Raw genomic sequence first — 23,586 nt, forward strand, 5'->3', positions numbered from 1 at the left:
GAACTCACTCCCTAAGGACATCAGGCATGCCCCAACTCTGGCAGTCTTTAAGAGGAGCTTGAAGACATGGTTGTTCCAGTGTGCCTTCCCAAAATAATGATCCCATAGCACTTTGTCCTCCAAAGCACTTTATATTGTTTTAGGTCTGCTCGTATGTTTCCACAAACTGCCCCATCACTTTTTTCGCCCATGTCCAGCATTATTTTTTAATCTTTTAATTTTAATTACATTTGGCCACCCATAGATTTTAAAGTGTGTTGTCCTATTGATAATGTTTGTGTTATTGTTTATTGTTTTGTTGTTTTAAATTGCTTGCATTGTTACTGTTATTGCTTGTATTGTTGCATTTTGGGCTTGGCCTCATGTAAGCTGCACCGAGTCCCTTGGGGAGATGGTAGCGGGGTATAAATAAAGTATTATTATTATTATTATTATTATTATTAATCAGAAGGACGCAGGAGGAGTCTGAGGCCACTTCAATACAGCTGTATAAAATCCACATTGAACTGGATTACATGGCAGTGTGGACTCAGATAATCCAGTTCAAAGCAGATGTTGTGGGTTTGTTTGCCTTGATATTCTGGGTTAAATGACTATGTGGAAGGGCCCTGAGGGACAAGACTGGAAGACTATAGGAAGTGAATAGGTGGAACGTATAATCCATGTCCTACACAGTTTATAAGCTGATGTGAAGTTTCAATTATGTATTAGATGTATTCTATGATTTACTAAGTAATGACCTTCCTTTGCACCAAACCTTGCATACAAAGCAGCAACCTTCAATATATCTCCAACTATAAGTTCTATCTATTATAAATGAGTCTCTATAGAACAGAATGAATTGTATTTTCTTTGTCCTCAAATTCCTGTAACATTGCTCCTTGAGTCACACAAACTAATTATGTTCCCAACTATGTTTTACTATACTGGTGATTATGGAGGTACAGAACCATTTGCAGAATGACTCTTCATCAAACACTTAATTAACTGTCCTGTTCTCTGTGTCATTTCTATGAACACGTACACAGGCACATACTTTCAACACCATAATTCAATTAAATCTAATGCACTGACCAGGATGTTCTCTGAAACTACTTATTGTAAGAATCCAGAATTTTTCTTAGTATGATTCTATTCTGAAAAAAATAATGAAAATCTATTTTTGTTTGGCAATATTTCCCCAATTATTTTACAGAAAAACTACTTTTCACAGCAGAATCCAGAAACTGAATCATTAGCTGATAGATGGGTTTAACAAGCATAACCAGTGTTTATTGCAGAATAACCAGCTTTATTTATTAGTGCGTTTTAGTATAAAAATATACCATATTTTCCACCTCAACTCTGTACATCGTATTTCCTTGCAAATGATAAGCATGATTTTTAGTTGTTTTCAAAATAGCACCCATTTTTATTAAGTTACCTCTATGTTAATACACACACGTATACATATATTTTGAATGAACAACTCTGCTTTTTTTGGATCACAGCAATGAATATCAAAACTATAGATTTTCATTAAAGAAGTGGAGGCAAACTTCTGGTTATTTCTGAAATATTGTTTGGATTCATGAAAACTATCTTTCTTACTATAATAGGAGAAACTATAATGTAAATAATTAGTGACCAGCTGAAAGTGTGATGCAAACTCTGAATCATTCCCCACATTCTTCTGTTAATCCGCCTATCATTCCACACTGTGCACACATACTTATAAATATTATTCAGTTGTTTCCACATCCTTTTTCTTTGTAACTGCCATCCTTTCGTCACACACTTTTCATGAAGAATTGACATTATGCCATTGACGTTAGCCAGTTGTATTCAAGAGTTTTCTGACAGCAATTTCTCTTACTTTTTTGAGATCCAATTTGTAGACAAAATGGAATAGCAGTACCAATCTGAATGAATAGCAGGTAAAATGCTATTAAAGCTTTCAAGGCGCCTGTACATTTATGTGCAATACTTCCTTTGCAGTTTCTTCCAGCTGTATTTCAGTCCCGGTTTGTTCCTACTCTGAGATTTGTGATGAATATATTTTCCCAGTATCGGTTCATCTACCTGTAGTGGATCATGGGGACATTAATGACTAATTTTCTTGTCGCCTTTAAAGTATTACAAAATTGATGTTTTACAATTCTTAAAGACAATAAATAGTGAGAGAAAAATAAGTAACTGAAATCTTCCCTCTACTAGAGTAAAGTAAAGGTTTCCGCTTGACATTAAGTCTAGTCATGTCCAATTCTGGAGGGTAATGCTCATCTCCATTTCTAAGCAAAGAGCCGCCGTTGTCCATAGACACCTCCAAGGTAATGTGGCTGGTATGACTGCATAGAGTGCCATTGCCTTCCTGCCAAAGTGGGACCTATTGCTCTACTCATATTTGCATGTTTTCAAACTGCTAGGTTGACAGAAGCTGGGGCTAACAGTGGGAGCTCACCCTGCTCCCCAGATTCAAACTGCCAACCTTTTGGTCAGCAAGTTCAGCAGCTCAGTGGTTTAACCTGTTACACCACCGGGAACTCTACTAAGAGGGCTCTTCTTCCAGATACTTAAATTATGATTCATAACAGTAGCAAAATTACAGTTATGAAGTAGCAATAAAAATAATCTTATGGTTGGGGGTCACCACAATACAGTAAGGAACTGTATTAAGGGTCACAGCATTAGGAAGGCTGAGAAACACTGCACTAGAGTATATTCACTGAATCAATTGTTGAATGGTGAATCAACATATAGGTAAATACAAATGATCCAGTGCATCTATTTTAGTGAATGGAACATACCATAGGATCAAGATATATGTAACTAATTACATAAAGACAATGGTTCTACTGTAGTAAAGGGCTCCAGTGTTGGGATTTTCTTACTTAGGTTCCATTGATGTGAATGGAATCTATATCCAGGTAGGTTAGAGCTTTATATTAGAATTGTTTACTTTCTCACAATTACCTAGAATAATCAGATACACACACACACACACACACTTTTGATATAAACATGAAACAAAGTTGAGTATATAGCCATTATTATGATAATGCTCAACTTTCAAGTCAAATCCCTTTGCCTATTATCCTTAACTGAAACATGCACTAATTCAGGAATGATAGATCAGTGTTCTTCTGCATCTTGTTGCATTTGAAATCTCTTCACACTTGCTAGCATCATCATTGGTGAGAGATGACAAGAGGAATCGTGATCATGGTGAGATCTTCAAAGATCAAGTCCCAAAGGTCCACATATTACTGACACCAGCTTTAGTCTTTCCTGAATGGAATGACTCACTTCAGGCTGCATGTGAAAAGGAAAGGGAAAGACAGCCAACTTTTTGCAGTAGACAGCTAATACTTCAGGGAGAAGGCTGGATGAAAATCCTTCTCCATCGCATGCTAATGATTCATCGTCTGGGATCTTTTTTTCATGAAGTGGTACTCTTCCAGCAGGGTATAGAGGTCTGCGTAGGACACCAAGAGGCCGCTCAGCCATAGAAATCGACTTGACCTTGGGCAAGTCACACTCCCTCAGTCTTTGTGGCTGCCAAAAGCAAACCCCCTCCGAACAAACCTTGCCAAGAAAACCCCACGACAGTTTTGCCTTAGGATCACACTAAGTCAGAAATGAATTGAAGGCAAACAACCACTACCAGTCTGCATCATGTACATCATGCTGTTTTTCACACAGAACAATTTATTTCAAATCATACCCTGACAATCGCAAGAAAGCTTTCCACACCAGTTCCTGCATTAATAAATATCATCTTTCTGCTCACCTTCTGTTCAAATACTATTTGCTGTTGTCATGCCTTCAAGTCATAGACCCTGTATTCTATCCTGAAAGTATCAGCTTGGCTGTACTAAATGTTATTAATGACAAGAGTGCTATTCTGAACTTACCCAGGCAATCAAATTTTCTCTCTGTTCAGAGACAGCTGTTGTAAAGTGATTGTGTTTATATAACATCACCTCTTCAGCATCATTCATCCAAGCCATTATGAAGAAGTCTTAATTCTCACACACAGGCTTTATAAAAAGACAGAAAAACAAAACATCCATTGCACTTTGTGCCCTATGTTTATGTTTTCTAGCCTCCACAGAGCTACAATAATTGCAAACTTTGCTAAGAGGAAAGAAGGTATCTATCACAGACATAGTAACATTTAGCAGGGTTACTTTTAAAGTGGTGGTCCCTTGGCCAATCCTTAGCAAATTTCCAGACTTTGCTAGACTTATAACTGCCAGATCCTCATGTTAGGGAAAACTACAGTAAAATTAACAAAGCATCCAAAAATTTAAACAGGATACAAAAAGTTGAGCATTTAGCTCATTAGTGAGCAGAGCGTGAAGTACACTGTGATGTGGATGTAAATAATTTGGAGCTTAGGAGGCAAACATGCAGAGTCCAATCTTTAAAAAAATCACAAAAGGTTTATAATAAGAAATAACTGCATTTCTTAATAATCAAGAACTGGGTCTGAGCTACTTTAACACCCATCTCTTCTAAGGTTTCAAGAAAGAGAAAACTCAATCGCTACATCTCTCTTGACACATAAGCAGAGAGAGATCTCAAAGCACACAGCACATACTCTCCATACTAAAGGGCCTGTGTAAGCCTCATCGAATCCTTCGGGAGATGCTAGCGGGGTACAAATAAAGTTATAATAAAGTGTAAGAAGGCGAAGTAAGATTCAAAAAGGCTTGCAGTACAAAAGTATCCATTTTAAACAATCAATCAGAATGAGAACATAAACAGATGAGAGAAGAAATTCGATAAATTCCAACTGTCATACAGGAGATATGGGGGAAGGGAATTCCCTCAGCCTATACGTAACAAACTGCTCCTCATTGAGGACTTGAGACTTGGGCAGTGTGGGGTTGAATTCCAACACTTCATACCAGGTAACATGAGAAATGCTGTTTTTAATCTAAAGATGCCTTTCACCCCTGTCTTCTTTTTTTTCCGGATTGCTTCTCTAAAAGGGAATGATGAAAGACTACTGGCCAGAAAATCTAAACCTGCCCACGGACCTTTAAGAAGAACAAAGACCAATACAACTCCTATTGAGACTCCTTCAGACAAGCAAGGGGAGAGATGCCATGTTTTCTTTGTGAAATTCCACTGGGCAGCAAAGTGATGCGGTGACGATATAATTTATTGTGGACTAGTGACTATCAAGACTAGCATAGCTTTAAAACACATATGATTGGTGGGGATCCACTCTGCTGTTCAACATTTTGAAAACAAACATGACTTCACCTTAAAAAAAATTCAGTGCCCTCCAATCCCACATGGTTTTCTCCAAAGTCTACAGCCACAAAGTCTCCGTGCATCATTTTTTCTTTTTCATATCATTTTACAGATTGAGCATCCCAAAATAAATGAAACGTCAGGAAAAATGCCTCTAGAACATGGCCATATAGCCCGAAAAAAACCCACAAGAGCCTAGTGATTCCAGCCATGAAAGCCTTCGACAATAAATGCCAAAATACTCTCAAATCGCAAACTGTCCATATGGGTGGCTGAGATGAGTGACACCTTTGCTTTCTGATGGTCCAATGTACACAAACTTTGTCACATACAGAAAAAAACATGATAAAATACGTATAAAAGTGGGCTCTGTGAATAAGATGTCTATGAAACATGAATGAATGTTGTGTTTAGACTTGGATCCCATCTCCAAGGTTGCACTATACTGTAGAATTAATGCAGCTTTAAACCACTTTATCTGCCACTGATCATTGCTATGACCTTGAGCATGTGGCCTGCTCATTGTGATTGTGTTTGATTTTCTATTGTATTACTTTGCACTGTTTATTGTATTTTATGCTTGATTTATTTTATTGTGATGTTATTTTATGCTTTTTATTTTATTGTATTGTAATGCACTACTGGGCTTGGCCTCATGTAAGCCGCCCCGAGCCCCCTTTGGGATTGACAAGGAGTCCCCGGTGGCACAGTGGGTTAAACCCCTGTGCCAGCAGGACTGAAGACCGACAGGTCACAGGTTCGAATCAGGGGAGAGTGCGGATGAGTTCCCTCTATCAGCTCCAGCTCCCCATGCGGGGACATGAGAGAAGCCTCCCACAAGGATGGTAAAAACATCAAAACATCCGGGTGTACCCTGGGCAACGTCTTTGCAGACAGCCAGTTCTCTCACACCAGAAGTGACTTGCAGTTTCTCAAGTTACTCCTGACATGACAAAAAATTCTCTGACAAGTGAATGATGCTGTTGCCTCCCCAACCTATAATTCAAAGGATTCCATAGCATGGAGCCAAGGGAGTTACAAGTGGCATCAAACTGTATTAATTCCACAGTGTGGATGCATCCCAATATATCTCATTACTTCATGGAGAAGGCTAAATTAAAATCTTTCTCTGTTGCATGCTAATGATTCATGGTCTGAACATACTGTATTGGCAAATACAGGCAGTACAAAATTTGTAAAAATCCAAAAGATTAGGACAGGGAGCAACAGATTCAAATAGTAGGAAAAGAGATTCCACCTAAATATTAGGAAGAGCCTCCTGGGGGGTAAGGGCTGTTCGGCAGTGGAGTAACTTTTTATTCAGACAGCCCTTAACTGTTGAGCACAGACTATTTGGTAAACCACATCCTAATCTTTTTTATATACTGGTTTTAAACCACTTCATTGGATGTGTTGCAACAGCAGATTCCCAGATTAGTTTAATGGTTACACCTTATTTTATTTTTTTAGTTATTTAATATTTATTTTGCTTAAGTGATATTTGTCTTTACTATTCTAATGTACCACAAATCCTATGTAAAATCATACTACGTATTTTTAATATTAATATTGAAATCTGAAATATATACAGAAAGTCTTTATTCCACTTACAAACCTGCTCCGGTACAACGATCAGCAGAGTAGGCCTTGCTCTCAGTCCTACTCCCATCTCAAGCACAGCTGGTGGGAATGAGAGAGACTTCTCAGTGATTGCCCCACCTCTGGAACTTTCCCCCCAAAGGCATCAAAATGGCCCCCTCCTTACTATCTTTTAAAAAATGATTTAAAATTATTTTTGCTCTCAAGCATATTCATAGAATCATAGAGTTGGAAGAGACCTCGTGGGCCATCCAGTCCAACTCCCTGTCAAGAAGCAGGAAAATCTCATATTGAGACAAGAAGGCATAGAATATCATGCCTCACCATAGAGTGGAAATGTCTGGTCACTCTGGCTGCCGACTGCAAAAATTCCAGTATTTTGACCTTATTTTGCTTTGTTTAGATTCTGGCTGTTTCTTCCCAATGTAAGCTGTGGAATCATATATTTGTTATTTTATTATTTAATTCTTGTTAGTATGTGGTTACGTTTGATGTAGAGGTGGTTTGTTTTGGATGAGGATGGGGTGGATTATTTTGTCTCGGTCTAGTTTCATGGCACTGAACATTTGCCGATATTTCTTGTTAATTTTTTAAATATTTATATTTCATCCTGTTTTAATGTTTGCTTGTTTTTATATTTAAAATCATATGTTGGAGCTTCCGGTGGTACAATGGGTTAAATCCTTGTGCCGGCAGGACTGAAGACCGACAGATCAGAGGTTTGAACCTGGGGAGAGCACGGATAAGCTCTCTCTGTCAGCTCAAGCCCCACATGAGGGGACATGAAAGAAGCCTCCCACAAGGATGGTAAAACACCAAAAACATCCGGCCGTCCCATGGGCAATGTCCTTGCAGATGGCAGTTTCACCACAGAATTTCCCAACCTATCCAGCTCCTGCACTTTAACATGGTCCCTGTTTGGCACTTCTAACACTTTAATAGCGTAGGGACATTTGCCTCCTAGCCCAGCCCTCCAATTGTTGCACTTTCCCTGTCTCTACTTAGGATTCATTGCACTTCATAATTATGAACCGAACCCAGCACTTTATTTGCTCAGCTATGATATTGCTTTTAATGTTTGTATAATGTTGTCTGATTTTATGTTTATTGATATTTAATACTGCTTGTTTTTCAATGCTTATTTTAACCTTTGGGGGGGGGGGGGGGGGTCATGTCCCTTTGCAAGCCATCCCAAGTCCCTTCAGGGAGATGGAAGCGGGGTATAAAAATAAAGGTTGTTGTTATTATTTCACACCAGAAGTGACTTGCAGTTTCTCAAGTCCTGACACGGAAAAAAAATGATTATATGCTGATGCTTTAATGTTAAGCTATATTGAGTCTCCTGCAGGAGAGATAAAGTGGGGTATGAATAAATATAGTAATCTATATATATAAAAATGTAATGTTCATTTGTGGGATTAACATAACTCAAAAACCACAGGATGAGTTGACACAAAATTTGGACACTACACCCCTAACAAACCAATGAGTGACCATCACTCATAAACCCCTCCCAAAATATAGCAGAAAGGACTTAAAAACCCCCAAAAGCTAAATGACAATACAGCGCATGCGCAAAAATGATGGATCCCAGCATCCCCTAGACCAGGCCCTTTAGCTTCCAAGCTGCATGGTTGCTTCTCCTTGGATTTCTTTGAGAGCATCCCAATCCATACATATTTCCTATTCCTGGACTGCAACTCCCAGCAATCCTCGAGATAGATAAGATATATAGATTAGAAAGAGATAGATAGTAGGTAGATAGATCAAACAGGAGGGCTGCTATCAATCAGGAGGAGTTACAGTACGAGAATAGGTAGAGAAGGAAGAAAGGAGAGAAAGAAAGGGGGGGAGGAAAGAGGTAGAGAAGGAAGGAAAGAAAGAGAGAAGGAAAGAAAAAAGGGAGGGAGGGAAGAGAGAAAGAAGGAGAGAAAGAGGGAGGAGAAGATTGGCCACAGTAACATGTGGCAGGTACACAGGGGCGGCTCATCCCATTACACAAAGTAAGCATTTGCTGTATAGCTGATTTTGCCCAGGGGTGCTCTTGAGGCGCTCTTGGGGGAAAATAGACCTTGACATATGTGAGTTGTAGTTACTGGGATGTATAGTCCACCTAAAATCAAAGAGCATTCTGAACTCCACCAATGATAGAATTGAACCAAATATGGCACACAGAACTCCCATGACGAACCGAAAATATATATCAATGATTGGTTGGGGGGGGGGGGGGAGTGTCAAAATACTGTTTGCTTACCGTTGAAAATTACCTAGGACTACCTCCGCAGGTACAGCTAGTAGTACTAATAATACTCTGCTGTCTGGGAGCATAGTGGAGTCTCCTTCTCTGGAGAGAGAGGCTGGAAGGCCATTTGACTGGGGTGCCTTGATTGTGTGTCCCTGCATGGCAGGGGAGTTGGACTAGATGACCCTTGGGGTCCCTTCCAACTCTGTGATTCTTTATCAAGCATGAGCAAACTTGGGCCCATCCAGGTGTTTTGGACTTCAACTCCCACCATTCCTAACAGCCTCAGGCCCCTTCCTTTTCCCCCTCAGCCGCTAAGCGGCTGAGGGGGGAAAGGAAGGGGCCTGAGGCTATTAGGAATGATGGGAGTTGAAGCCCAAAACACTTGGAAGGGCCCAAGTTTGCCCATGCCTGTTCTATCTAGTCCCTAGCATTGTTACAACCTGTAGGTCCCTGTGGGAGGAGAGGCGCAGGTGTCAATCAAGCGCCTGGCGGCCAATGGCGCGTCAGGTCCCGCCCCGGAGCGCGCGGCGGGTCTTGGCGCTCACCTTGTGGTCGAGGACGCTGATGTAGCCTTCCAGTGGGCGGGCGGAGAGCGCGGGTGGGCGTCGCGCGCTGCTGGGGCTGCTGCTACTGCTGAGCTGCAAAGGGCTGGCAGGCTTCTGGCTGGCTGTCACCGCCACCTGCTGCTGCTGCTGGCTTGGCTCTTTCTGGCCTTCTCCACCACCGCTTCCTCCGATCCCTCCGCTTCCTCCTCCTCCTCCGAGGCTGCCGTACAAGAGCAACAAGCTAGTGCACATGGTGGTGAGCGCAAAAGACACCGCCAGCCCATGTCTCTGCAAGGGGGACAAGGAGACACACTGAGAGGGACGGCGAGCTAGAAAGGGGCCGCCTGGAGGAGACGGGGCGGGGGTCCCTTTCCCAGCCGGCACCCTCATTCATTAAAGGCACAGGAGGCCTTTCCCCCCTCCCTCTTCCTTCCCACGCATAGCATCCCGTGTTGCTTCTTCGCACCTTGACCCCGCCCCCCCCCCGCCAATCCCTCAGGTGCGCGCGCGCGCCTCGCGTGGCCCAATGGCTTCTCCCTCACTCCCGCCACTCCTCCTTCTCTCCCTCCCTTGTTGTTAGTTAGGCCAAGCTCTTTAGGGATGTGTTAATGTGCCAGGGTTGGCGCCAACACGGTGGCATGAATGCACTTCCACGCCCCTTGGATTGGTAGCCAAGGGATCCTGGAAGAACATCGCTCAAAAACAGGGGAACTCCAGACAAGAGACAATCAGGGACAGCTAATCACCTCCCAACAAAGAATTCCCCCAGGCAGTAAGAAAGCCTCACCTTGAAGCTGCTAGGTGGCCAACTGAAACATTCACACCTATATTATGTGTTAATGTTTTTTAAATGTTTTATGATGTTTTGGGGCATTGAATCGTAGTAAATAAATAAATAAATAAATACTTCCAACAGACAAGAGTTCTTTCTTCCACCCTGGACATTCCACAGATATACTAACCCCATTTTCTTAGCTTCCAACAGACCCCTCAACCTCTGAGGATGGCTGACATAGAGATGCAGGCGAAATAACAGGAGAGAATGCTTCTGGAACATGGCCAGACAGCCTGAAAAGCTTACAACAACCCAGATCCTGGAAGTTACAGTTTTAAAACTGATCCCATAAGCACTGATTCTAATCGTTGATTATTCTATTGATTTACAACTCATCCCATAAGCATTCAAGAAAAGGGGTGTCAAACGGCATTCATTCCATGATGTAGGTGCACCCTTCTTTTCCCCTGCTACAAATTGGCATTTCAAGACAGAACCCCATTTCCTTTATCTAAGGGCCCTTCCACACAGTCAGAATATCCCACAATATTTGCTTTGAAGTGGGTTATCTGAGACCATGCTGCCATATAATTCAGTTCAAAGCAGAGAATGTGGTGTTTTAAACAAAGAATTCCCCCAGGAAGGAAACAGACAGGCTTTGAAGCTGCTAGGCTATCAGGACAGTAAATAAAGAGCAACATTCAAAAAATGGGAAATCCAGACAAGAATCAACTGAGGCTAGCTAACACCTCCTAACAAAGGATCCCTTAAGGCAGCAACCAGCCAGACTTTGAAGCTACAAGACCATTAAATGCTAATCAAGCGGGCCAACTGAAACATTCATATTTGTCTCAGGAGTTCTTTCTCCCATCCTGGACATCCCACAGATCTATAAACCCCACTTGCCTAGTTTCCCACACACCTCACAACCTCTCTGAGGATGCCTGCCATAGATGTGGGTGAAACATCAGGAGAGAATGCTTCTATAACATGGCCAGACAGCCTGAAAAACAGAGCAAGCCAACGTGGGATTTTATTCAGCTGTGTGGAAGGGTCCTGAATTCCTTGATCCTTGCCTTGCATTCTCTAGATAGTTTCCCTCTTTCTTATTCCCTTTGAGGGGTTCTTTCTGGTGTCAACCTTCAATGTGTACTATTGCCACCTGGATGAGGGAGCTACATTCAATTGAAAAGGCAGAAAAAGAGGCACGCAACCTGAAGAGTATCCATTCTATACCACCAATAAAGAGCCCCTGGTGGCGTAATGAGTTAACCCTTGTGCCAGCAGGACTGCTGACCAAAAGGTCAGTGGTTCGATTCCGGAGAGAGCGTGGATGAGCTCCCTCTGTCAGTTCCAGCTCGCCATGTGGGGACATGAGAGAAGCCTCCCACAAGGATGGTAAAACATCAAACATCTGGGCATCCCCTGGGCAATGTCCTTGCAGGCAGCCAATTCTCTCACACCAGAAGCGACTTGCAGTTTCTCAAGTTGCTCCTGACATGGAAAAAAAAATCCATTCCACACCAATCAGGAAGGAAGCAGAATGAGAGGGAGAGAAGGAATAGATTCATTCCAACTGACATTCAGGAGCCAGAGGGGAAGAGATTCCCTTAGCCTGTTCTAAAGCTAACTAGCTGTTCCTCATTGAGGACTTTAGACTTGAGCGGTGTGGGGTTGACTTCCAATACTTCTGCCATCAACCTTCAACAGGTACTAATCGGGAACTAATAAGAAAATGATCAATTGAAAAGGGAGGAAAAGAGTATTGATGAAGGCTTTCATGGCCGGAATCACTGGGTTGTTGTGAGTTTTCAAGGCTATATGCTCGTATTCCAGAAGCATTCTCTCCTGATATTTCACCCACATCTATGGTAGGCATCCTCAGAGGTTGTGAGGTTTATTGGAAACTAGGCAAGTAGGGTTTATATATCTGGAATGTCCAGGGTGGGAGAAAGAACTCTTGTCTATTGGAGGTGAGTGCTTCAATTGGCCACTTAGCATTGAATGGCCTTGCAGTTTCAAAACCTGGTTGCTTTCAGCCTGGGGGAAAGGGTGGAAGAGGAGGGAGAGAGAGGTCCCAAAGTGGAATTATGGTCGCCAAAGGCAAATGAGGCATGTGCAGGAAAGGAGGGTTTGAGAAGGAGAGAGAGAGAGCAAGAGAACAGGGGAATTTGACAGGAAACAACTGGGGCCAGTTAACACCTCCCAACGAAGGATTCCCATGGGCTGAAAGCAGCCAGTCTTTGATGCTGCAAGGCCATTCAATGCTAATCAAGGTAACCAATTACAACATTGGTGAGTTCATTCTCCCACCATTTGTCTAGTTTCCAACAGACCTCACAACCTCTGAGGATGCCTGCCATAGATGTGGGCGAAACGTCAGGAGAGAGTGCTTATGGAATATGATCAGACAGCCTGGAAAACTCACAACAAGACAGGAGAAGAGGTTCTTTTGATGGAAGGGGAGGCGTGTGTTCTTTCTATTGCCAAGAGTGGCCTTTAGGAGAGAAAAGCACGATGATGGTGATGATGGCCAAATGTCAATTCCCGGGGAAAGGCGAGAGAATCCCTTCCCATCCTTGCAAAGGCGCCTTGTTGGGAAGTGCGGTTGGCAGCTGAAGGGACGACCCTTTTGCTTTCTCTCCCCTTCTCTCTCTCTCTCCTCCTTTTCCTTTGGTGACCATAATTCCACTTTGGGACCCCTCTCTCCTTCCTCTTCTACCCTTTCCTCGCCTTCTCCTGCGCCTTGATTCCGCCTTGCTTGCCCCTTTCCCCCGCCGCCACCCCTCAAGCCAAGCTTCCTCACCTTCCGCCTAAAAGGAGGCTGGAAAGTTGCCTTTCTTCCTTCCTGGATCCCTAGCCAGGTGGGGCTGGAGCTGAACTTGGGCTCGCTTTCTCCCAGCCAGGTGGCGACCCCTTGACTTACCACCAGCGCCTTCATTTTGGTGCGCCTCCTTTGCTATGGCACGCCGCCGCTGCCGCCTCAATAAGCCCCCGAAGCCACTTTTGCCTCTTCCTCCTCCTCCTCCTCCTCTTCCTCCTCCTCTTCTAGGGTTTCCATTGCCAAGGCGCCCCCGGCATGGTTCCTTCCTTGGCGAGAGGCAAGGAGAAAGAGAAATCAGGCGGAGATTCAGCCCCGGTGCTAGATCCCAACCTTGAGCTTGCTGTGGGAAGCGCGGCTGTGGCAGAGATTAGAGGCAGAATTAAAACTGGACCCTTTTAGAGTCTCCCAGTGAGCTGCACAACTCCCGCCTCCTGGCGACGCGCCCTGGGTCCTAAAGCCGCCCCGGCTCCTTGACTCTCCTCCTTGGACTCCAAAGCCGACTGCTGGCTCGTCTTCTCTTATTCCTGATCCATGTTACTTGCAGGAAAAATAACATAAAATACACCCCACCGTCTTCCACCGTGCCATCTTCAATCAGTGGGTGGTCTCCTGATCAACGGAAGTGCCATGCTTTGAAATAACAATAGTGTTCCAGCCAGCGCATCATCATTCCCTTTGGCCGCATCATCTCCCTTTCTTCTGACAAGACGTTCAGTGGCTTTTATTCTCTGGACGTTAACAATGTATCCTCTTCTTTTTTTTCTGAAGAGTTTTGCTCAGTTGAACTCCTATGAAGCTGAATATGACTTGCTTCTGAGGTCCCTTCCACACAGCTGTATAAAATCCCACATTTTCTGCTTGGAACTGAAATATATACATACATCTTCTATATAAATACAAATGTAATATTCGTTTGTGGGATTAAGAGAACTCAAAAACCACTGGACGAATTGACACCAAATTAGGACACAAGACACCTCACAACCCAATGTATGTCCTTCACTAAAAAAACGATTTTGTCATTTGGGAGTTGTAGTTCCTGGGATTTATAGTTTACCTACAATCAAAGAGTATTCTGAACTCCACCAATGATAGAACCTAACCAGTCTTGGCACCACAGAACTCCAATGACCAACAGAAAACACTAGAAGGGTTGGATGGGCATTGACCTTGAATTTGGGAGTTGTAGTTCACCTACATCCAGAGAGCACTATGGACTCAAACAATGATGGATCTGGACCAAACTTGACACAAATACTCCATATGCCCACATGATAGAGTTTGGGGAAAATAGACCTTGACATTTGGGGGTTGTAGTTACTGGGATTTATAGTTCACCTATTCTGAACCCCACCAATGCCAGAATTGGGGCAAACATACAGAACCCCCATGACTAACAGAAAATACTTAAGGCCATCCTGTCCAACTCCCTTCACCAAAAAACATAATCAAAGCCCTCTTGACAAAGAGCCGTCCAGCCCTAGATATATAGATAGATAGATATGATGCACACACACACACAGATATAGTATCATAGATTTGAAAGGGAACCTAAAGAAGGACAATTATATGTTGCATGTTCCAAAATATGCAAACCAGACAATCTCCACATCAACACTGATAAAGAAACAACAAGAATTACTGTTTAACCACAAGCATAAAGAAATTACATATATTAGAAACCAACACTTTCTCATTACTTTATTTTCCAGATAACCAGACTGGGCCACAGTTACACGTGGCAGGGGAGGGCTAGTATCTGTAATGTTCATTTGTGGGATTAACATAACTCAAAAACCACTGGGTGAATTGACATCAAATTTGGACACAATGTATCTATCAGGCCAACAAGTGACCATCACTCCTAAAAACATTGGAAAAACACAGTGGAAGAGACTTAAAAAGCAAAAAAAATTAAAAAATACATTACAATGCATGTGCAAACCCACATATACACAAATATATGCACACACATATATACACACACAAAACACATATACACAGAGTGGGCCACAGCAATGCATGGCAAGGGACGGCTTATATATATATATATATATATATATATATATATATATATATAGGGCAGGACTATTAAACCCACCAGAGTGGAAATCATCTATTGGACAGATGGCACGCTATTTAACCCAGCAGACTGAAAGCCAAACCAAGGTCACAACAACATCTGTTAAAGAACTCCAATATGCTGATGATAACATAGTATGTGCGCATTCAGAAGAAGACCTACAAACCATTCTAAACACCTTTGCAGAAACATATGAGAAGCTCAGCCGCACATTCAACCTTGAGAAAACCAAACTGCTCTTCCAGCGGTCACCAGCCAATCCCTCTCCAGTGCCAGAAATACAGCTAAATGGTGTAATGTAGGAAAATGTTGACCATTTCTGCTCCCTTGGCAGCCAACTCTCTACAAAAGTCAACATTGATACTGAAATACAACACTGAATGCAGCATTTCTCCAAATGAAGCAGAGAGTGTTTGAGGATCGGGACATCTGTATGGAGACCAAGGTGCTTGTTTAACAAAGCTATTGTCCTTCCAACCCTGCTATACGCCTGCGAAACGTGAACTGTCTACAGACGTCACACTCAACTTCCCCCAGGGAATTCACTCCCCGGGGAAATTAGATCTGCAACATTGCTCCTTTCCTTTAGGAAAAAACTGAAAACATGGATTTGGGACCAGGCATTCGGACAATCGGGCAGATAAAGAAAGGACTTTGACAATGATTAGGAAATGATTAATGGAATAGAACTATGGAACTCTGAAAGACGAAACACTGAGCATGAGAATAGTTTTTATATGATATGTTATATACTGATTGTTTTGATTGTTTTAACTGTGATAATTGTTTTAACTATGGTTTTGTACATTATGTGTAATTTGTATAGGCATCGAATTGTGCCTTTTTTGTAAGCCGCCCTGAGTCCCCCCTCGGGGGTTGAGAAGGGTGGGGTAAAAGTACCCTAAATAAATAAATAAATAAACTCCTGGAATGATTCCACTAGCATTGCCTTTGAAAAATCCTGTAAATCTCTTGGGATGGCAGGCAGACAAATGCCAGCATGCTGGAAGAAGCAAAGACCACCAGCATTGAAGAGATGCTCCTACGCCATCAACTCCATTGGTCTGTCCACATTGTCTGAATGCCTGGTCACTGTTTCCCAAAGGAGTTACCATACTCCCAACTCAAGAATGGAAAATGGAATGTTGGTGGACAGGAAAAGAGATTTAAAGATGGACTTAAAGCCAATTTAAAAAACGGTGGCATAGACACCGAGAACTGGGAAGCCCTGGCCCTTGAGCGCTTTAAAATGTTTCCATTTTCTTGTTTTTAGATAAAACTTACCCTGTTAAAAGGAAATGTCCCTTTTGTGTTTTTTTATTCGTGTCGTATTTTCTTTCTCTCACTTATGCTGTGTTAATGATGCACATTTAATTTGGTATAAACCTTGATAAATTAACTTAAATCATGCGCATTTCATGCTTCGGGGAGTCCGTGTTCCACTGTGTACCCTTCAGGTTGGCTTCCTACAAAGCGGTTTATGTGGCCGCACAATACCCTTTTAAAATAATATTCACCTCTTTGTTGTTTACAAAGTTCTCCCTGAGGTATTCCGAGAAAACCATAACAGTAATAAATAGCATGATATGCAACCTGTAGCTATCCAGTATTAAATATTACATTAAGGAGAAAATTATCAGCAGGCTAACTCATCCATGGTTACAAATGATGCGTGCGTGTATTTTCAAGGCTGAAATTGAAGCCAGCTTCCATTTTTCATCTTCACTAATTCATTCATGGACCAACAGTGGAACAAATGCTATCTCTAGTATATTAACACAATCACACTGCAGTCCAGTATAATGTCTATTCAGAGGTAATCCCTGCTGAGTTCAGTGATACTTACTTCCAGGCAAGTTATGTATAGAACTGCAAGTTTAGATTGTGAAAAAGATGCCTGGAGAAGCAGGTAGGAAGATGAGAAAGGAAGAAGGACAAGTAATCATTTTGAACCGGTGCTTGGTAGCTGTGATGGTCTGTATGAGGTCGAACAAATTGAAATTGAATCCAGACAAGACAGTCGTAAGGCCAAACAGGGTATAGGGATACAGCCTGTGCTGTAGTTCATAAACACTCTCCCTGAAGACACATGTTCACAGCTTGGGATTTCTCCTAGACTCATTGCTGAGCCTGGAACCCCAGGTTTTGGTAGTGGCCAAGGGAGTATTCACACAATTAAAACTTGTGCACCAGCTGCGCACATACCTTGGGAAGTCATACTTTGCCACAGTAGTCCAAGTTTTATTATTATAGTTTTATTATTGAGTCCCCCCAGGAGTGAGAAAAGCAGTATAGAAATGCAATAATTAAATAAGGGACCATACACGAGTAAATATGGAGCTGGGAGACTCAGGTTAGGAAGGGATGACAAAGGAGTGAGGAATGCAGTTCACACTGTTTTTGAAATGTCAAATGGATTAGTGGATGTGTACTATGATACTTCGGCATTTCAATGGTGAACGTGTTTCATCTTATTATGAAGACTGCTGGTAATGAAAATACTTTTGCTGTTTTTCTCCCTTTGTGCTCTAGGACTGAACAGCACCTCTAGACAAGCGATGCAACATGAAAAGAATCTTATCAGGTTCTGGCAACTTCTTATCGTGTGTTATCACTTGACTCTCAGATTAGTAAAACAAAGGGCCAGCTTGATGAATCACCGAAAGCAAATTAGTGGGGGTGCTTGAAGATTTTCTGCAATAGCGGACAGAAGACAGCTCAGCCGTTTAAAAGTATTTCCCCTTCCATCATGAGCAAGCAGTTTGCTGGCAACTGAGACATTTTCCCTGTATTATCCCATGCCAGACTCAAGCATCATATTTATGATTAAGGCTCATAGCTGTACGTTGGACATCTGTTATACAGTATGTCTAACGAAGTCATCAAGCTTATGAGTTGGGGTGATAGCGAGCTAGAGCTAGTTGCTGAGCCTATTGATTAAGTGGCCAGGCTAAATTTTGTAATTTAATGCTGAGCTTGCCTTGAATCATGTCCAGTTGCCAGATTCTCAGATATTTAATTAGATTGCTATCATGGTCATAGATACAATCCTTGGCAGCCCCAATGGTGCCTTTACAAATAAAGAATGCAACGTACGTGCTGCAGGTTTTCTGGTGTTTCAAGGGATATATATATATAAATAAGTTGGAAAAGAGCCAATGCACTTCACAAAAATGATATATATATATATTTTAAAAACAGCACAAGGAATATTTAATGGTATGCACATATATGTGTGCCTGGAAAAGTGAACAGATACACTCCTCTTAATAATTTAATTTGCAGGAAGTAGCAGTATAGGCCAAGTTCATAAACACTTAATTGACTTGGGAAAAAAGTCAATAAAGCATTTTTAAGAGTTCATCTAACTTGCTGGTTTCAGTGTAAAATGAATCATAACAGCTGTAATGTCTTTTTTAAATGCAGTGGACACTGAAAATAATGAGTTGCTTTTCTGAACTGTGTCCAATATCCCTGTATGCAAATAATTTATGGTCAGTGATCATATTTTACATCTAGGCCTATTTTAGCACATATTACACATTCTTGTTTTAGTAGGTATATGTCAGATTATAATGTATTTCTCCTACAATGGTAAAGACATTAGTTTCCCAGCATGAACATTTTCAAGCCATTCACCGCTCCTCCCTTACCCAACTGAATGTTGTTTGCTATGTGCCATGTAGCTGCTTTCAAAGTATGATGAGCCATTAATGAGAGACCTCCAAGATTTTACTATCTGTGACCCTGTTCAGAAGATTTCACCTTATTTTCTGTCCCTGTGATAATTGGATTTTGAAAAACTTTGACTTGTTGTGGAAACAAGAATTGGTAATAAAGCTTTAGTGGAGGCCCCCTTTTCTCCATGATAACTCTTTTGGGAGTGAATTTCCCTTTCAAAGGGTAGATTTCCCTCATTTCCTGTTGCCTCACCCTCATTCTTAACTAAGAGTTATTTGTAAGTCAGATGTTTGTAATTTGAGGACTGCCTGTATATAAATACCATATTATCCCTTACACAGCCTCACTATCTACATTTGATGATAATGTGATTGCCCTTAGGCTGGACATATTGCCTGAAATACTCTTATTGCATGATCAAGGTTTCAGTTTCTGAGCATGCAAATGCCTTCTCCATAATAACCCCAGAGTCAGCCTGTTAGCATCTGTCCGCTGCCTTCAGAATGCCTTCAAGCCATTGCCATGCAGAGATCACAGCTGTTCAACTTCACCCTCTTCATTTTGTAAACCTAGACCTTACTCTTAAACATTTAACTATTTTGTACCCTCCTATGGTGTACCACATTTTAATTGTCACATAAAAATATGGATGGTAATATTCCAGAGAGGAAATATATTCCTTTGGTTGAATGTTGCTTATATAAGAAGTTTCTTTGCTGGCTATTTTCCCCTGCTCCTGCGCAGGACTGTGCCTTCAAGCACTGATGAATACTGGATAGATAGGGGTGGGTTAGAGTTCACCAGTATCACCAAACTACAGATGCTTTCCCCATGACATTTCAAAAAAGGAGGAGGAAGAACTTCAAAGCTGCATCTTGCATTTTCTCAAAGCATTATTTTCTTTCTCTTCAGCCATCATTTTTACAAGAAGGGAGGACTGACATTTGTGCCTACAGTCGAGAGCAAAGGCAAGGAACCAAGGATGGGATATGGACATGGAACTGAGTTGAAACAGACCATAACATTAAGACTTACAGGCTTCCATTAACTTATAACAAAATATTTTGTGCACATCCTGCACAAGTTTATAGTCCTCAGCGAGTACACAGGTAGCTGATTTAGCTGGCAGGTAAAGCCCTTCCCCCATTTCCCTCTGTCTTTCTCTCTCTCATGATTGTTAGATTGATACTTCTCAGGGATACTCCTCTTTATTCACATGGCAAGCCCCTTAGTCCTCCATTTTCTTCTTCTCCTGTAAGCATGGAGAGAGACAAAATGTCTGCTTCAGAGAGCTAGAAAGTAGGGCTCTTCCATACAGGCCCTTTATCCCAGGATCCGATCTCAGGTTTTCTGCTTTAAACTGGATTTTATGAATCCGCAGTACCAGATAACCTGGGATCCGATCCTGGGATAAAAGACCTTCCTGGAACGACCCTTAGATAGCTGGCCCCCTAAGTTTCCTATATAGTAGCATAGTTCTTTGACTAAAGTAATGTGTAACTTTTAAAGTTTGACTCTGTTCCTGGGCACCACAATTCAAGAGAGATATTGACAAGTTGGAATGTGTCCAGAGGAGGGCGACTAAAATGATCAAGGGTCTGGAGAACAAGCCCTATGAGGAGCGGCTTAGGGAACTGGGCATGTTTAGCCTGAAGAAGAGAAGGCTGAGAGGAGATATGATAGCCATGTATAAATATGTGAGAGGAAGCCACAGGGAGGAGGGAGCAAGCTTGTTTTCTGCTTCCTTGGAGACTAGGACGCGGAACAATGGCTTCAAACTACAAGAGAGGAGATTCCATCTGAACATTAGGAAGAACTTCCTGACTGTGAGAGCCGTTCAGCAGTGGAACTCTCTGCCCCGGAGTGTGGTGGAGGCTCCTTCTTTGGAAGCTTTTAAACAGAGGCTGGATGGCCATTTGTCAGGGATGATTTGAATGCAATATTCCTGCTTCTTGGCAGGGGGTTGGACTGGATGGCCCATGAGGTCTCTTCCAAATCTTTGATTCTATGATTCTATCCTGAATTGCTGAAGTTCATTTGCTCTACTGTTATGCTCAAAAAGCTTCTAATCTGCTAAACTGCTGCTACTGCTGTTGTTGTTGATTTACATTTTAAAGTGTATTTTTTTTCTTTTTTGAAATTACCCAACATTTTTGACAGTAGAAATAACTTACCTTGATTACTAAAAACGAGTGGGTGAAAACATCAAATAGTGGGAGTCTCTCATTGCTGCCTCTTTCTACCAGCCTGCAGTCCTCTTGGTGAAGATCCAAACCTAAAAAGCCTCTTCTGCAGACCAGTTTCTATTTCTGCAGGGGCCCACTGAACTTACTTCTGGCTGTTCACTGACAGGTAACCAGGTGTCAGTTGAGATACAATCAAACTAGAAAACTCTATAGCTAATTAATGATTAACTATCTCAGTCTGGGTTTTTTGGGCCCTGGATAAGACTGCACAGTCTTTCATTCTGAGAGTTGTCTCTGATCAATTGGATTGAGCCAGCAGGCTTCTATGCAATCTCTGATTTGCTAGTGAGTGGAGGTAGCAGCAGTGACTGCGTTATAACTCCTGGCTTTGACTTTTGGCCTCATTCTGTAAGTAAAGAGTACAAGGTCAATGACGTTTATTGGATCAAACAGTCCTATTTCAGTGAGTTGTTTAAAAGCCAGAATTGACCTTTTCTTTCTTACAGCTTTCCAGGGAGACTTGCACAACTGTGGGTCAAGACCTCCCTCCCAGGCTTTCTCCCCACATAAACAGCCCCATAGCCTTCCTCCCCACTGCACCAACTGCCCTCTGAGCTTCCCCAGCACCAAACATTGGCCTCACCAGCCCCCCAGCCTGCTCTGTCTGGCCAGACATGTAGCCCCCTCGCTAAAAGGTTTGTCCGTGTCTGGTTCTCCCAAAACAATGTGCTCAGGTGCAGATTGAAGAAGAGTTTCTATTCTGGTCTACTCTTTCTGATACACCAACATGTCAGCCTGCATTCATCTAATCACCCAGCTAGAGAGCCGCACACCTTTGCCAATGATTTTAAAAAGTGCAGGTCCCAAACTGAGGACCTTATCACACACAGCATGGAAACTGCCTTTCAAGTAGGCAAACCATATTTTAAGAAGACTTATTTATTTATTTACAGTATTTCTAGCCTGCCTTTCTCAACCCTAAGGCAACTCAGGGAGGGTTACAGATTGGCAACAATTTGGTACCATACATTCATAAAAAATATGATTTAAACAACCAGCATAACAATATAAAAACATAAAAACCATTTAAAACATATAAATCACCAATTTATGAGAGGACTGCACAACTTGGAGTAAGAGGATGGAATTAGATAGGCTTAGCCTTTTGGGGCTTAGTTTTAAAAACATGAACCCTTAACATTAGTTTTAGATGCAGGAGGTATTTGTTTTTCAATGTAATAATAAATAAATCACATTTATTTCTAGACTGCCTTATCTCTCCGGAGGTACTCAGGGCAGTTTACATGTAAAAAGGCAAACATTCAATGCCTCAAAATAGGTTGAGAAACACCAAATAATACAAAATAATGAAGAGTAACCACAGAATATTTACAACAAGGAATTCAGCAGCAAAATAAAATTTAAAAAACCCAATCCATTAAAACATAAAAACTGAAACATAAATAAACATTACAATGTACACCCTAAAAACAAATTATGAGACATTACATTAAAAATGGCTGACAACTGTGTTACATTTAAGACCTATCATTACAGCCTAATACAGTCCTAATCCTCCTCCTCTCCATATGCATAGGGACATTTTTAGAATATCTTTATTGGAAAATGGCTTTGAAATGGCTCAGATAAGGTAAAATATTATTCACTGCATCACCTATTTGGTGAAGCAGGGTTTTGAATAAAAGACCACTACAGTTTTAAATTGGACAGCTGTCGAGCCAGTGAGAAGGAAGTATGCCACTCAAACTTCAGGATGGTGCCCACCCAACTCCATACTTCAATGTAGCACAATATAGCCTACTATTCTCGGTTTGAGAAAGATGACAGTATGGATAAATGAGGAAGCACTTTCAAACTGAATTGATTTTGTGACATGTAAGAAATTGTATGTTTTAGAGATTGCAAGGAAAGAGGTTTAAACTTTGGTGGCAAGCAGGTTAATGAGTAAAGGGGTCATAAAAATATAAGAACTATGACGCATAGTGCTCACAACTATGTGTGCTCTGTATGTTTCTATTTTATGCATGCATGAAACTTTTATTCCTTTTTTGTTGTTGAGAGATAAAGGGCTGGTGAAATTAGTTTTGCATTGCAAAGAACCAAAGAAAAATATTCAGCAACCAGCATTGTAATGAGCTCATTTTATGGATTTTTTTTCGAACTACACACTGACTCATGAAATGATTTTCAAAATTGGGAATGTGCTTCAAGAACTGGTCAAAAGGGGGAGAAAACAATATGTTGGATCAATCAATAAGATCTCCCTTTTATGAAATTGGGCTGTCTTTGAACTTCTGACAGAAGCAAACAGCTCAAGAATGAAATATTGCAGAGAAGAAGGAATTGCAAATGAAAATGTGTGGTGGTGGGGGGAACAAGACGA

At 41.6% G+C, this 23,586-nt stretch overlaps 1 protein-coding gene across 1 annotated transcript in view; it reads right to left on the reverse strand.

The window, feature by feature from the left end:
* The window catches only part of ST6GALNAC5 (ST6 N-acetylgalactosaminide alpha-2,6-sialyltransferase 5), a 123,465-nt gene extending 102,155 nt beyond the window's left edge, over positions 1–21,310 (reverse strand). The window contains exons 1-3 of the mRNA XM_060773751.2: positions 21,171–21,310; positions 13,335–13,498; positions 9,634–9,921 (exon numbers count right to left, since the gene is read on the reverse strand). Coding sequence (XP_060629734.2) covers positions 9,634–9,921; positions 13,335–13,349 — 303 coding nt within the window. The 5' untranslated portion in view covers positions 13,350–13,498; positions 21,171–21,310. The remainder of the gene's footprint in view (positions 1–9,633; positions 9,922–13,334; positions 13,499–21,170) is intronic.
* Positions 21,311–23,586: the final 2,276 nt, after the last annotated feature.

The sequence above is a fragment of the Anolis sagrei genome, chromosome 4 (genome assembly GCF_037176765.1).
Source record: "Anolis sagrei isolate rAnoSag1 chromosome 4, rAnoSag1.mat, whole genome shotgun sequence".
NCBI lineage: Eukaryota > Metazoa > Chordata > Lepidosauria > Squamata > Dactyloidae > Anolis > Anolis sagrei.